Here is a 16,824-nt window from a genome sequence, read left to right on the forward strand (position 1 = left end):
GGTCCCTGGGGACCAAATTTGGGGTCCAAATCCCTGGGTCTCAGCATCCCCTGAACCCCCAACTGTCCCCAGACTCTTGCTGCTGTTCCTGAGCCCCCGGGGCTGCTTCACCTGCCTGGGGCAGCCGTGAGAGAGGAAGCACTTCTGAGAAGTTGCCTTTATTTTAGGAAAGAGGAAGGGCTGGAGCCGTTGCGCCACACAGGAGGGGATGTTCACAGTGTTCAACTTCCAGATTTCCCAGCACAGCCTTCCCTGGGATTTTGGATGCAAAACTTGCCTTGAGATTGCCTTACAGAAAGCTTTTTTTATTCCTGTTTTCCTTAAAATTGCAATACAGGTGGGAGCCCTCAGGAGCATTAACATTTAGCAATTAATTTGCAAACCAGCAAACACAAAAGCCTCGTTGGGCTGAGTTAGGGAATTGCACAAAAACTCAGCCTCTAGGACAGGGTTTTGCAGGTTCAAGGAGACAAGGCCAGGAGATGAAAGGCAAACAGCCCAGGAAGCAGCCATGAGAGCAAATGTGGGTTTATAAATCAAACTATGAGGCTGGAAACCATCAACTGGAGAAACCATTTAGGTTTTCCTTTTGTGCCTCCCCTTTGCTTGCTCTTGCTCTCTCCTGGGCTTTGTGCATTTAGAGCAGGCAAAGGCTTTTTTTTTCCCCCCTGCTTTCTCTACACTTGTGCCTGAAACTGGAGCATTAAGAGCAAATTGCCCTGGTCCTGCAGCCGTGCCAGCCCCGGAGAGGCTGATGCAGGAACAAAGGCAGCCCTGTCCTCGCCGGGCTCCTCAGCTGTATCCGCATCCCATTCTCCTCCCTGGAGCAGCACAAAGGCTGCAGCCAGAGGCAGGAGCACATCCCCAGGGCTGCCTTGTGCCAGGCAAGGCAGCTCCCTCCCAGGCTCATAAATAACTCCCCGTGCTCTTGCATTTATGGGGATGGGGAAGGGAAGGGGGGACGGCGCAGCACAAGTTGTCGTTTCCTTTCCTCGCTGGCTGCCTGCTTCCCAAAGCCTTGGAGAACACAGGGGTGTGCTAAATCTTGCTGAGGTTGCTGGTTTTAGTCCCACTGAGCTCTGGGGAGCTGTGCTCAAAGGGGTTTTCCCCCAAAAGGCGAGGTGTAATCACCCAGATCTCCCGACATCTGCAAAGAAAGGATGGGCTGGGAAAAGGCAGCGCTATTCACATCCCCTGCCAGATGAATCCAGAGAAATCCTTGCCAGATAAATCAGATGCTGCTGGGGTGGGTTGTTTTGGCACGCCAGGACTTTATTGTTCCGGTGCCAGAACTGAAACATGCGTGTGCATGTGGTATTTTTAACCTGCAGTTTAATTACAAGGGGGTTCTCCGCAGCTTAAATGGAAATTGCTGTGCTTGATTAGTAAAATACACGTTGGGTTCATTATCTCCCTGCCAGCCACTTCCCCCGTGCAAACAAACTCCAGTGGGGGAGAACTCCTGTTCTCGCCACCAGTGAGCAGTGGGAGAGTCCCTCTGATTATTTAATTTAATAATTATTGAACTGATTCCATCCCCAAACTCACCCACAGGCAGCCGAGGGCTGTCCAGCCCTGCCAGCCCCACCAGCTCCTCATTTCACATCCTTTGCAGGGGAATTTTGGGACTGTTTCCCAAGCTCCCAGGGGGAGCTGAGTTTGAAATCTCATTTCTCCTAGAAAACATCTGGCTTGTGACACAGGTCAGAGCTCTGCTCCTGCCAGCACGTTACTGCAGCCCTAAGGTACTCACTCCTCTGCATTACAGCAGTGGGCAAACAGCATTAAAGCCATTCCACTCTATGGAATAGAAGCATTTTTCAGGATTTTTATGTTCTTGTGGCTTGAGAGAAGAGCCCAGGGCTGGGCAGGTGTGGTTCCCCAGCCCCTGTGGGTTTTTACTGGCATTTGTGGGAGTTTTGGGAGGAGGGGCAGCCAAGGGCAGGTGGGCCCTGGTCAGGTGTAGTCAGCAGTTTGTGCCCTGGCCCTGGAGAAGGGCACATGGAACACGAGTTTGGATCCCACCTGAGGAAGGCAGGAGCCACAGGAGCAGCTCCTGGAGCTGGCCCTGCCCTAAAGTGTCCCCCTGGAGAGGCTGGGGGTGGGCAGCCCCGCTTCATCCGGCTACACAGGACAGTTTTGAGCAATAAAAATGAAAACCAAGCAGTGCCTTTGCTCTGTGACAGCAGGGACTTGGTTTAGGGCACAATCCAAAACTTGGGCCCTGTCGGAATTCCTCCCCCTCCTCTTCCTCTTGCTGTTTGCTGATGGCCACTCCTGCTTGGTGGCCTTTGTGTCCCCAGGGGTGTCAGGTTCTGAAGGAGCTCCTGACATGAAGCATTAGTGGATTTCTCCCTCTCTCCCTCCCAGCCCAGCAGGTACCAAACACTGACACCACCACTCCTCACCCACCCCTTTGGATTGAAGCGATTTTGGGGTGAAACTTCTAGGAAAACACCCAGGGAGAAGCCAAACTTCTCGTTCCTCATCTGGACCACCAAAGCCTGGTGTCATCCAGCATTCCAAACTTTTAGCTTTGATCCCAACAGCCCCAACATTCCCCAGCAGCTCCCAGAGGCAGGGAGGTGACTCTGTATTCCCTAACTCAGCCTTCAGCAGGACGATTAAAGCCAACAGTTTTGTTGGGAGTGTATTAATTTGAAAGTTCTACTTTTCACCTGCACAGAAAAGTTCTTCTTGTATAGTAAATTTTTTTCTATATATTGTTTCTGTATGTACTGTACAAGTAACTTATTCTTGAATAATGCGATTTTACCATAATATTAAAAAAAAAAAAAATCTGCTCTTAATAAACTGTTTTTAGAACTTGTTTCTCACTTGTGGTCTTCAGTCTGGTTCTCTCCAGGTGCCTGGACATTGTTTTAGTGGATACTGGGTGCTAAAAGGCAGGAATGCTCTCCTGGACATGAAAATCCTTTGGTTTATCCCCATGGGATGATGCCTGCAACAGGACAGGGCACTTGGAGCAGGGATAACTTTATCTCCCCATTTTATAAGGTGTTTTCCCAGGGAATTCTTACCTTTCCTCTCCTTCTCCAGCAGCATCACTGATTTTTATACTTCTATCACCTTAAAGGCCCATTTGGGACCTTCCCCAACCCCGTGTGGAGCAGCTCAAGGCTGAGGGATCAGCAACACAAAATCACCTGGACACAAAACCTCGTTAGAAAACAGCTGAATTTGGGATTCCCAAACCTTTCCCTTATTCCTGCAATGCCCCTGCAGCACACAATAGACTCAGACTCAAACCCTGGCTCCAGCTGGGATTGGTACGGGAAGAGACCCAAAAATCACCACACAAACACCGAGGAGGGTCAGTTTTTAAAACTTTTTTTATTTTTTAATTTTTTTTTTAAGTTTTTATTTTATATTATCTACAAAGTAAAAGTTTTCTTAACTTAAAAGTTACATCACTGTCTCACGATAGTGATTATCTCATCAAACGTGATTTATAAATAATAACTCATCCGTTTGACGATTAGAATTTTTTTTTTTTTACTGAACCTGTTTCAAGTTTAGTTAGAAGTAAAAGGGATCTCCAAGTCTTGATTTTTAGTGATAATAGCAGCAAGAATCACTCTTGTTACTTCTTTTGCTAGCTGACGAGTTCATAACTTTGAAGGGTCATTAAAAAATAAATAACTTCCAGTTTTTCAGCAAGCAGAGTTGGGGCACTTGCAGGACTCAGATACAGTGCATGGAATTATGGAATAGCCCACAAGTTCCTAAATGCCTCTACTCAGTCCGAATCTCTCCCACTGCAAGATGAACTGTTAGCATTCCTAGTGGATGTTACAAGAAATCAAATTTTTTTTTTTTTAAACAAAATAAAATGAAATTCTAGTTTTCTGTGCTTCCAGTTGGCAGAAGCAGTAGAAGGAGGGTATTTGGCCTACAAAAGGTATCCAGCCTTTCAGTTATTCCAGATGAGCCTTACAACTGCTGTTGGTGGTGGGCTTGTACTGTAAAAAAAAAGTTCAAATGTAAATAATAAATTGGCAAGCCACACAACAGTTTGCTAGTAAAGTGGTCACAGGACAACTACTGAGCTCAACTTTCTTTTATTTTTATTTTTTTCTCTTTTTCTTTTATTTTTTTTTTTTTTTAGAGAACAAAACAAAACCCTGCACATCAAGATGTCCTTGGGATGTTTTATTTTTTTCTTTTTCCCTACCTAAGCCCTCAGAAAGCAGCTTTGTTCTGCTCACACATTCCCCAAGAAATATCAGGTAAAACTAAATCACTACAGAAGTTCAGAGGCTGTTTGAACTTGAATAATCAAAGAAACCTAAATAAGGTTAAATTTAAAGCGGAAAGAAGTCACACAACTCCTACTTTTCCCCCAAAGCAAAGCTGCAGAATGTTACTCTGAATTAAAGTTTAGATTTCAGTTGTCACTTTACTTTAACAGCAGCCTAGCACAGCCCTACCCCCACACAACATTTCACTGCTGTCCTCAAGATTTAATCCAACCTCTGATCATTATAAACTGCACACACTCCATCCCCCACGGCAAATCCACGGAAAACTCAGTCCCACAGTGCCAGGGCCTCACACTCCTCATTCCTCTACTCCAGATAGAGAAAAACCAAGAATATTCCCTGAATTAGGTACATCTCAGCTAAACCTACTCTCCTCCAGGCTGCCAAAGCACAGCTGCGAAACACAAGGACATCTTAAGGTTGGTTGGTTTTCTTTGTCGTTTTTTTTTTTAATTATTATTTTTGAATTTTTTTTTCCCCAAAGATCTGGTTTCTCCCAGTCCTCACTCCTCGACCTGGCTCAGTTAGGGTGCAGGTCTCCCAGGCACACACTCCTCACCTGAAGGGTGGGTCATATAGGGGAAATGTGTTGTTGTCGAGACTGGAATGGGCTGTAGTGCACTTTGAGCGAGGGCGGCTTGGGGACCACCGGGAGGCTGTGTCGTCATTAGCATCATTGGAGCATGGGCAGTTGGGTGAGAAGGAACCATTCCTGACTGTACATGAGCCTGAAACAAAGAGCTCTTTAGTATCATGGTCACAAGGAGGCAGCAACTCCTGGCCACATGACTGGCGAAAGTTTGCTCCGTCAGCAAAGGTTTACTCTTCATTTATTTGATTTTTTTTAAATTATTTTTTCTTTCTTTTTTTTTTTTTTTTTATTTAAACTAGGGATTAAGGCAGAAGTTGTAACACAAAAAAAAAAAATTAATAATAATAATAACAAAAAGGAAAAATAATAATTAAAAAAGCGCTCCTTACTGCTGGCTCTGAGCTGCATTCTCAATTTTAGCCATTTTGCCAGCATTAAACGGGGGGGGGGGGGGGTATTAAAAAAATAAAAAACAATTCAGCAACAAATCTTCAAAACATTTCTGTTAGACACCTTAGATCAAAGCACTTCCTAGAGGGTACAGACAGGAACTTCACAGGCACTGGGAGTCTGGCATCCCTTCCCCAGCTCTCTCCTTGCACAACCCCACGTTCTGTGCTGGCTCCCTGCCCTGGGAACCTCCCTGTCCTCTCCAGTGACCTGTGCCCACACAGTGCTCAGCCAAGTCCTCCTGACACGAGTGATTTCATCCCTTCACACTCTCAGGGCAGCTTTGTTCTGCTTCCAGTTCAGCTCATCGCAGTTCTTGTGTAATCTGAGCAATCAGGGCTAAATCTCAGTGGAAAAGGAGATTATTCCTTCCCATGGCTGATCACCTCTGGCAAACAACTTCAGGAACTTGGTGGGTTCTTTAGCTCAGAGCAGTTCATGTCTCTAGAGGTCATCAATTTATTTTATTTAAAAACCTAGCAAACATTCATTTCTTAAAAGCACAAAGGAACTCAGAGCTCTCGGTGGATTTCTCCTGGGAAAAAAAAAAAAAAGCAGCCCCAAAACCCCATCATTTGTACCTAAGGTTTGCTTTGTCCTTCTACCATATCCCAGCACTGCAGCCTCACAGGTCTCCCATGCCAGTAAAGACAAATAGCAGGTAGTGGCTAGAATTTTATTTCTTAAAGACAAAAAGGGTTACTTGACTCATCACAGACATTCCCCAAACTCTTTGATCAGACTTGCACGTGTTAGTAGCACCCCAGAAGCCTTTAAAGGCAGGAACTGCAATTCAAATCTCACTCTTGCTCTAAAAAAGCTTTAGGAGATCAGGCTGTGGAACAGAAATACCTCCCAGGACTGGCTCCACGTTGACTTTGACAAACATGCTATTGTAGAAGCCATCATTATAAAGCAGCTATTCATAGAGCAGCTGGAGTCAATACACACAGTGGATAAAATTTTTCTGCTGTGGCTCAAACATTTTGCAAATTGGCAGCTGACAGCACTCTCTAATGAATTTTAAAGTACTGCTTCTCAAGTGAGATATCCACCAGCTCAAGATTCATCTGATAACCTGAAGGGAAATTGGATTGATCCCCTGTGTTGGCCTAACTGAAATTTTTACTACGTGGTATTTCAGAATTGTGTTTAGAAGCTGGGAATGAGGCTGCTAAAAAATGATTAAATCCAGTGATTAGTTTCCCCACGATGGAATAATTACATGCATTTAACATTTCTGACAGAACTGTAGTTATGCCTTCACTAGAGATTTTTGAGGGAACTACTTCATTGGGAAAGTCAATTAGTTTGGTGTAAATATCACAAATTGCAGCTTTCATTCTAAAAAAATTGCAGAAGAGACTGCACAAGTTAAAATCAAGGGCAAGGCAAGCCTTGTCTGTGATTGCTAAAAATGATGCCTGAGCAGTCAGTTCTGACTCCAAATTGCATCTGATTTGTTTAATTTGGTTTGCTTGGCACACAGAAAGGAAGGCAATGGTCACATCCTGCACACCCCTGGCCTGGCCAGGGCACAGCTCAGGCACAGCTTTACCCTTTCATGGCCTTCAAGCAAATGTTTCATGTTTCAAATCACAGCACTGGACATGCCACTAAGCCAAGACCCCTCTGAGAAGCTCTAAACACAACCCAGGCATTCACAGCAGTGTCCTCACACCAGAGCAGAGCAGGAGTCTTGTTTCTGGCAGAAACCAGAGAAGGGGAGGATGAGCCAAGATGCCACAGCAATCATCAGCTCTGGCCATCCTCTCCTTATCCTCCCCCCCCCCCCAAAAAAAAGCAGAGAAATCAAAAGCCTAAGAGAATCAAAAAGCTAAAAACTCAACATCAGTAAAAGGATTCCTACAGAACTATTGATTTATTGGCTTAACTGACTGTCCCTGGGACCAAAGCAAAGATTTTATCAGAATTCTGCAAGGGACTGGACAGCTGTCAGATTAACATCCCTAATCACAGTTAGTCACCTTATCCCAAACTATTGTTAACCTGTAGGAGAAGGCAGAAACCAGACACCAAGTTCTTGGTCTGAAGAAAAAATTGTGCAGGCAAATTATTGATTGAACTGCCCATTCCTTGACAAAGGACACTAAATCCAGGAGATTTAGTAAACATCAGAAAATCTGTGTCACACTGCTTTACATGGAGCTCTTGATTAATCTATCATGTGCTTCCCTTCCCCAAATCCTTTTTCTCAGGGAGCTGACCACGAGGGAGCAGTTAAGAGAAGTGAGTTTCTGATTCTGAAGCCAAGACTGTTTAGGTTAGCCAACAATCTTTGGGGAGCTTCAGCACAAGCAGTTCATTTAGAACCACACTCACACCACACACACAGAGGCTTCTTTCTGCAAGGATTGTCCTGCAGTCACCTTAACTCTTTCCTCTCTCCCTTGCACTGCCTTGCTTCTCCCTGGAAATCCTCTCATGTCCTTTTCTGGATGTATTTGTATAAAATTTGTCTAGGATGCAGAGCCTGAAACTGCCACCAAAAGCAGCAATTCAGCCTTTCTGCACTCACCTCCCACCTCCAACCTTTCTGTATGCCAGCTCTTCCTGGGATCAGGCACCTGACTGAGCAGGGAACTGATCTGACCAAGAAATAGCCTAAAAAGGGGGTAGGGGAGGCACATTTCAGCTGAATTGTGTCCCCAGCCTGCTCTGCTCCACGGCCAAGCAGTTCTGTGAGCAGAGTGGTGGGGCAGGGACAAGGATGGGAGCCAGGAACTGGGAAGAGAGCTCAATTTATTTCAGTAGCAGTGCCAGCTTAAGATGTCTTCATTAAACTACAGTTGCAGATGCACTAGGTGTTGGAAGCTGAGGTCCAAGTACACCTTGTCAAAATTCTAAATAAAAGGCAATGTACAGACAGAAACCTAAATAACAACAACAGGTAAGTCTGTGCTGAGAGGTGACAGATTGGCAATCACTTCAGCAGGCCCGACTGTCCTAACTTTTGTGGCATTAAGACATTTAAGTCTTGAAGGTTGTTAAACTGTGTTTACCTGGGGGACATGGGCCATGTGTGGCGGATTGGTATATGCAGGTTGAACATGGGAGGGATGAATGGTGAAGACTGTTTGTTGTGCTGTAGGAAAATTGTTTTGTGGAGACTGCGTGTTGGAGCCTGGCGTCATGGAAGGAGGGGTTGGAGCTAGACCTGCGTGGTAAATCGCCGACTGCTGCTGGGGGTTGGCCAGGTGCAGGGCCTGGGCAGCCTGGTGCTGGTGGTGCTGCAAGAAAACACAAAAATTATTTAGGTTAGGGCTGAGGAATTGGATTGATTCTGTTGAGGAGAAAGGGGTGGGAAACTGCTCTTAATTTCTGAATTTGGAAATGGTGAATGTAAGGATGAGCTGTGCTCGTGGGGGAACTCTTTACAACCCCACTTGTTGCAGGCATCTTTTTATGAAAAATCCTTTCCTTAGGATTTTTCCTCCTGAGAAGTTGAGAGGCCTCAGGAACAAAATGTAAACAATGGTTATCTGCTGCTGTGGAATGCAACAGGTGGGTCTGTGATTGGTCCATGTTCGTTGTTTGTAATTAATGGCCAATCACAACCCAGCTGGCTCAGATGGAGAGTCCAAGACAGCTGCCTTTGTTATCATTCCTTTCTATTCTTAGCTTAGCTAGCCTTCTGATGAAACCTTTTCTTCTATTTTTTGAGTACAGTTTTAATGTAATATATATCATAAAATAATAAATGAAGCCTTCTGCAACACGGAGTCAGATCCTCGTCTCTTCCCCCATCTGAAAACCCCTGTGAACACTGTCACACCCACCAGGCTCAGCTGCTGGCACACAGAACCCAGAGTGCCAGGTAAAACCAGGCAGGACCTGCAGCTGACAGTGCCTCAGTTATTCCCAGGAGGGAATTAAGGAATGCAGCACTATCCAAGGAACACTTTGTTTTCAGCTGCTTTGACAAAATCCAATCAAACACTTCTCAGCGTTTATCTGCTATTTCCACTTCTCTCATATGAAAGCACTGACACAATTATGATCCTTCCTTAATCCTTAAACTGAAACATCCCCCATCCCCTGTGAACAGGGAGAAATGAGTGCTTGGACTCTGCTCCATCCTCCCCTTTTCCCCCTCAGAGAAATCAATACATCAACAACAAGCACTGGACAGCTGCAATCCCTTCCACACAATCTGCAGCCACTCAGGGCTGTGTTACCTGCACGGGGCTTGGAGCAGGGTGGCTTCCAGCATGTTGGCTTTGCTGCTGGCCAGTTGGGGTGGCAGAAGGCTGAGGATGAGGAGGATGCGGGTGCAGGGTAGCATTAGGGTGGGCATACTGCTGAGCAAGTGAGCCAGTGGAAACTAGGATGAAAAAGAAGAATATTTAACACCAGGTACAGGACCTGCACCTCTATCAAATCACCAGCTGCATTTGAAGATTTCACTACAACTCAGTCTGTAAATATATTCCCTCCCCCTTCTAAAAAAAAAAATATATATATATATTTATCTTGCAAATAGCTGATGATCTTACCTTGCTTTTGTGTTGTTTGGTTTGGCAGGAAAGTCTATAAACAACCATAATTAGACAGTTCATCTTCCCTAATTTGACATTGTAACAGATACTACATAGAGAAAAGCAGTATTTCATCTTTTGTTTTGTCAAACAGATCAAATTTATAATTTTCATACAATTTAGGATTTCCTGAGATATACTTTTCAAAGGTGTTATGAGCCATTTTTATTTCCACCATCCAAAAAAAATTCTTTGGCCTTATACCTGGCTAACCTCACCATGCTACTCTTCTGGAAATTGCTCACAGAACAGTCAGAGGGAAGCACAAACTCTGCCCTTGCACTCCAGAACAAATAAACACATCACAGCTGACAAAACTGAGGCTGCTCAAGCATCAAATTTTTGCTGAAGCCACTTTCTTGTGCTAAAATAACCCATTTTGCCTCTGCCCTCGAGGCCAATCTGTTCTGGATCACCACCATCCTGTGAGCTCCCCAACACTGCCATGGAATTCTTCATTCCTTGAACCAGAAGCAAATAAGGTACAAAATTCCCAAAAAGGAAGAAACTGAACAACAGAAAAGTTTTACCCCAGTGAAGCCACATCTGTTGCTACAGCTGTGCCAGTCTCCAACAACAAACACCCAGTTCCTTCTTGGATCCTGCTCTCTCCTGCTTCAAATGGGCCACACTAAATCCTATTTTTTTTTTTTTTAATTTTTCAGGGAATCTCAGCAAGTATGAAAAGCCATAATGACAAGAAGTCTTCCTTCCAACACAAAGCATGCAATGCAAAGGCAGGACCCTAAAAATGAGGATGTTCCCCCTATTTTTTTAGGTCTTGTGCAACAAGCAGGCCTTGTCTGCAGCTACTTCTGTGTGTGACAACTCGTGTCAATCCCTCTGATGTCACAGCCTGAAAGACCAAGGAGAGTTTTGCTGACAAAGTGCTAAAAAAGCAAACAGCCAAAGAAAATTATCAGCCTGCTCCTCAATATTTCCTTCAACTGTTCCCATTTTGTTTTGGTGTCTTTTGGTGGTTCTGAAATTAATTACTGATGAGAATCTACCAGGTTATATATAGATATATATATTTTTTTTTTAATGAGGTTTGTATTATATAAGAACTTGATGGCCACTGCAGTTTTCCTCCAGTCTGGTTTGCTATAAACCTAAAAATCCAAGTTCTGACACATTCCAACTCACCAGAATACAGAGAGCCTGGATATTTTTGCCTAATTGAGGTTTTTCTCCCTTGTGCAGGTTCCTCCTTTAGAAAATAACTGCCTGCCACATTTAACTTAATCCCTGGCAAGCTCTATTAAATCTTCAGTGAGCAAATGGCCTTGCAGTGATGAGCAGTTTCAGGCTATTAATGCAGATGAACTAAATTCCTGCAGCCTGGAGTTGATCCTAATGTTCTTATCCACATGTGCAAGCACAGTTGTGCACTCTGAGGCCTCCTGATTGAGAGGGGTTTCAAAAACACCTCAATATTTTCTAAGCACGCTGCCAAAGCCAGCAGGATCTTCTGCCACAGCATTTTGTTATGCTTTAAATCCAAGTATTTTTGATTTTTTATTGGTATCACTACTAAAATGTATTTTGCAGCAGCATCCCTGCCATGCTCCTACTTGACTTTCAGACATTTCTCCTCTGACAACACCAAAATTATCAATGCAACACTGATCATTTTTACAGTACCAAGTTTATGGCTTTCTACAGGAGGACAATTTCTCAACCTCATTATTGTACACACTCTGAAAAAGGCCAGAAATTATCTTTGTTAAAGCAATGGAAATAAATGGAAGGAGGGATTACTTGCTTGCCAAAGGGCAGCAATCCTGACTACAACTTAACTCCATTCAAGAGGCTTTAAAATGTATATGAAATTTAATTCCAAGTTGTAAGATACTCAAGGCTTCCCACATCACTTGTTAAGAGCCCCCAAAATAATGTGGGACTCCATTAAACCATTTGTGCAATTCATCTTTTGGTTCTTTATGGCCAAGAGAATAATAAACTCAGTTGTTCTGAAGCAGATATTTCTGCAATAAAACTTCACAATAAGGAATTTCTCTCTTAAGACACCATTTAAACCAAGGAATAGCACCCCAAAGAACAGATATAAACCAGGGGGAGGATCAGGTTTTTGTCTTAGTGGCAGCTCTTCCAAAACCACCTAATATTTTATCCACAGCTTTGGATTTGAAGCACTGGATTTTTGTATAATGAAAATATTTAATTTTCAATTTCTCCTCTCCTTCGTTTTGTCTTTAGTAGGTCACCCTAATGGCCAAATTTATAAAGCTTAAAACCACTTCAGATGCTGCTGCAAATTATGTTTTAATAGTAATATTAAAAATGCTTTTCAGAAAATGTTATCTGGGCACTTCTTCACATCCTGGCCAGTCCCTGCACACAAACCAAGGACGACTCAGCAGGTCTGAAATGCATTCCCAGCTCAAAACCAGAGCTCAGACTCCAACTCCAGCAGTGTAAATGGCTTTTCATGTTTAGTTAGTGCAAGTAATTCCTGCCAAGCCAATGAAATCTCTGAGACCAGCAGGGCTGTCAAAGGAGTCTTGTAAAAGTCATGAAAAATTCACCTGAACTAAAGCACTTTCCCTGGGATTTTTAAAAGGAATTTTTGCCTGCTCATCAAAACAGCTCACTACACAAATTAACAGCAAATAAGACACGACATGAGGTGAAAAAAAAAAATAAAAAATAAAAGACCCATTATCCAACATTTCCCCCAGTTGTCAGTATTCTGGAGATTTTTCAAATGGCCACCTATTATCTGAGAATAAGCTCTAGGAAAGGACACACCTTGCTGCAAGTCACCTCAGCTCTCTCCAGCACAAATACACTGGGTTTCTGTGCCTTTATGCCTTAAATTCCTCTGCCTGGGCTGCCCTGCTTCACTTCTGCAGCTTTCTAATCAAACTGGCTCTAATGTGAGATATTTCACTGCACTGAGCTGGCAGGGACACGGGGAGGGGAGGGACTCAGTCACGGGATGGGAGAAAAACATCACAGGGATTGAATTACTGAATGCAACCCTACAGAACTGCACCCCATTTCTGAGAGCAAACAAGAAGCAGTCAGCCACAGAAGCCACAGAAGGAGCTGAAATCAGAAGAGGTCAGAGCAGCAGAAATCAAGCAGAACTCCCAGCTACAAGGGAATATGTGAAACCACATCGTGGCATTTTGTAATTTTGTTTTTTTCCCTGGAATTTCAATGGTGCCAATGGTGGTCAGTGTTGGTCATGGCCCAAAGATGCACTGAAGAGCCTATTTTCAAGAACTGACCAGTGAACAAACCTCAAAACCATTGCCAGAGCCAGTAAGATGGTGAGGATAACTACATTTAAAAGACCTGAATGGTAGGAAGCAAAGAAATAGCAAATGTTTCTTTCATCATACAAACATTTCAAGAAGTCATTTTACACAGGTAGAGTGGACTTGACTTCAAAGATAATCCAAGAAAGGAACGAGGTGATTGAAGTAATTTCAGTGCACCAAACCAAGGGGCATGAACACAGCCCAGGGCAGCATCCTACAGCCCCCACCCAGGCACAACCAGTGTGGCACAAGAAACACAGCAAACCTGCTCCAGAGGAGATTTTTTGGAGAACAAATGCTTTTTCTCACATCCCTCTTGCATGAGCTAATGCAAAAAAAAAAAAAAAAAAACAAAACAAAAAAAAAACCAAACCAGGAGAGTGCCTGGCATGGGCTGCACAGACTGACAGACAGACACAGCAACAAGTGCCACAGCAGGACAGGAGCAAGAACAGAAACAGCCTGAAACTGCAACTCCTCCTTTCCCATGTCCTGGGTGAGAGTTCATCCTGCAAACACCCCCCTCAATCAAACCTCAGCTTCCTCAAAGCAGCTGCTGAACACCGGCAGGGCAGACAAGGCAGGATTTTGCAGTTTTCTGCCTTTCCTGGATGAGCTGGATCAGGCTGCTGTGTCCAGAGAGCACCAGATCCTGTCCCAGTGCCTCCAGTGATGCCACCACAGCCCCACCTGAGCCAGGGAATGGAACTGAGAAAGTCCCAAGGAGCCCTCATCTCATCCCTGTCACACAAGGATCACCACAAGTTGTTCCCAGCACTCCTTCAGTGGCATTTCTACAGAAAATTTCCTCCACCCCAGCTGCAGCTCGAGTTATTTCCTCCCAGGGGCTCAGAACTTGAGCCATGGCTTTTAAAAGGGATGACACCCAAGGTTGCTTCTCCTTTTAGGAAGCTGGGAACTCATCAGGTGTAAAAATCCTGGTGGGCTCATGAAAGGGAGCAAGGCAGCTCCCACAGGTTTAAACAGAAGCTACAGAATCACAGAGTGGTTTGGGTGGGAAGGGACCTCCAAGACCATCCAGTGCCACCCCCTGTCAGAGCAGGGACACCTTCCACTATCCCAGATGCTCCAAGCCCCATCCAGCCTGGCTTTGGACACCTCCAGGATGGAGCAGCCACAGCTCCTCCGGGCACCCTGTGCCAGGGCCTCAGCACCCTCACAGGGAAGGATTTCTAGAGGCCACTTCCAGCTGCACATGAAAATACTGGGTAGTGAAGTCAGAGATTATTCCATATTCAAAATAAATTTTTGAAGATTTTAATAACTTAGCTTCCTGTGATTGTATAAATCTCCATTCCTGCCCACTGAGAGGAACCTTCCTGCGTTTTCCACATCCTGGTTTGGTGCAAGGAAACTTGTTCCCTCAACAGGTCCCATTCCTTTAACATGTGGTTCTTTAGAAAGTGCTTTTCTGTACAATCAAAATTAGTACAAAAAACCCAACTCACTGGCAAAGTAGAAAGAAGGGCCTGTCTCCTTGCTGTATGGTATTTTGGGACATGCTGAATTTGGGAAATAGAAAGGTAAATTAGCCTCTTGCCACGTGCATACTTCCCATCTTCTGGAAAGGTCAGTGTCAGTTTTAATTTTTTTTTAATTCTTTTTTGAAGACTCTAGAACCATGCAGATATTTTTATTCACTTAGCTGCTATTAGAGCTACATATTTTGTTTTACAAATGAGTGGAGATGAAACACAAGTCTGAGTAAGCCTTCCTTCTTAACTCTGACACTGAGGTCTGCAGTTCTTCATTAACACAAAGAGAAACTTAATGTCAATTCATGGTCTGTTACTGTCCACTGTAACAAGAAGGTTAAAATGCAATTAACACTAGAGCAGAAACTGGCCCTTGCTTTTTCAGCTATAGCACTGCCATTCTGAACAGTTCCAAGACAATTTTGGTGACTGGTTCACTCTTAGTCCCTGGAGAATCCTCTGAAGTTTATATTATATCCACCATTGTACTACCAGGGGAATAGAATTTACTCTACTGCTGAGACAGAAACCAGACAAAGTTAGAGACAACACCAGACCAGTAAAACATAGCACAAGGGGAAAAGGGAAGGGAGAACAGGGACAGGAATGAGAGCACAAAAAACAGGAAATGCATCTGTGTAAAACCAAGGTCTGGTTTTACACAAGTTCTTAAACACAAAAGTTGAGTTTTTCAGAGGACTCCAATTATCTGGAAACAAATCAGCCACACAGAAAACTACCACAAGTTCGTTGTCACAGGAATGGACAGATCCACCCTCTACTTGGCAACCAAATTCTCTACCAGCAGCAGAAGCCTGGCCTGGGCTTTGTGTGACACAGGAGCCAAACTGGGACCGTGGCCAGCAAACTCCAGCAGCCCAAGGACAGGACTGGGAGGCCACCCCGAGCCAGAGCTGCCAGACAGACACAGAACCTCCTGAACCCAAGGTGCAGCTGAGCAGGGGAAGGATGACACCTCCAGGTGGGCTGTGTGTCACATTTCCAGGCAAAGGTGTCACATCTCAAACTCTCCTGGACATGGTGGCTCCGCAGCTGAAGTGTCACAGACGTTGTTATCGTCTGGCTGGGATGAAAGTTGTTTGGACTTTGTCCTTCCCCATTTTGAGGGGAAAACCCCAGAGATATGAACACTCCTCTGTCCTGTCTTTGGCTGGGGTTACTGGGACCAGGCAGCTCTGCTTCTCTCTCTTGGCAACAGCGGGGTTGCGACACTGTGAACTGGCAAGGAAATCCCAGAAGTGCAGGAATATCCCATTCAACAGCATCAGACAAAAGTACTTTTCTTTAAAATGGAAGAGTGCTTATCACCAAGTGTAGCTCACTGCATGTAATTTGGATTCAGCTATCTCTTCACAAGACAGGAAGGAAAACAACCCCAAAATTCTGGCAGTGAGGGTGGCTCCCTTAAATCAACAGGATTTTCTCTTGGCTGTCAGGCTGTTACTATTTGCCACAGATTTTCAACTCGTCCCAAACCATTAGTGAAGGTGGAGTTTCAGATCTTACCAGAAAACATTTCACACCTTAGGAACACTTGATAAGCAGTTTCCCCCCAACCCCCAGGTCTCAGCACAGTAGTTCTTGCAGACATCTTCTCTCTACCACATATGCAGGAGAAAAACTGAGTGAATTTTGCAGGAATAACTCAAAGCAAGCACCAGTACCTTGAAGGGTTAAAAGGGCAGTGTGGCCCCACTGAATCCTGATATCAGTGCTAAAATTAAGTAATAATGTATCTTTTAAGAATCAGATAGCAATTTTTAAGAGCCAAAAAGGAAATTGTTTGAGCAAAATCAAAAGCAGCAGCGGTGGTTGTTTCTCAGGAAGTTGTTATTCTGTACTTTCAAATTATTTTTAAAGAGAGGACCAGAATCAAAATGCACAGGTATATTTAGTTCAAATGTGGGTAAACTTAAGATTCCCAATAGACAGCACATAAGTTATGGGTATTTTCTCATAGTCACTCAGTCAGATGTGAACAATTCCAGCATGATGTTCTTTAGCTCCATGAGCAGCTCAGATTGGTCACCTCTGGCATTCCTGCCTTTCCCCACACATGGATAAATGGAAGCTGAAGTGGACACAATACAGCTGGACACACTTTGAGGAAGCACAGTCTATCTGGGCCAGGTC

General features: G+C 44.3%; 1 protein-coding gene across 9 annotated transcripts in view; it reads right to left on the bottom strand.

Annotated features, from left to right (window-relative positions):
* Window positions 1-3,365: 3,365 nt before the first annotated feature.
* Window positions 3,366-16,824, bottom strand: part of ATXN2 (ataxin 2) — a 49,347-nt gene continuing 35,888 nt past the window's right edge. For 5 of the 9 annotated variants that reach the window (XM_058036623.1, XM_058036618.1, XM_058036617.1 and 2 more), the window contains 3 exons: window positions 9,525-9,670; window positions 8,349-8,576; window positions 4,742-5,011 (listed from right to left, as the gene is read on the bottom strand). In XM_058036623.1, the coding sequence (XP_057892606.1) occupies window positions 4,808-5,011; window positions 8,349-8,576; window positions 9,525-9,670 (578 nt within the window). In that variant the 3' untranslated portion in view covers window positions 4,742-4,807. Of the gene's footprint in view, window positions 3,984-4,740; window positions 5,012-8,348; window positions 8,577-9,524; window positions 9,671-16,824 lie in introns of those variants that run through there. The other 4 variants (XM_058036620.1, XM_058036619.1, XM_058036621.1 and 1 more) reach the window with 2 other exon arrangements.

This window comes from Melospiza georgiana, chromosome 18 (genome assembly GCF_028018845.1).
Source record: "Melospiza georgiana isolate bMelGeo1 chromosome 18, bMelGeo1.pri, whole genome shotgun sequence".
NCBI classification, from domain to species: Eukaryota; Metazoa; Chordata; class Aves; order Passeriformes; family Passerellidae; genus Melospiza; species Melospiza georgiana.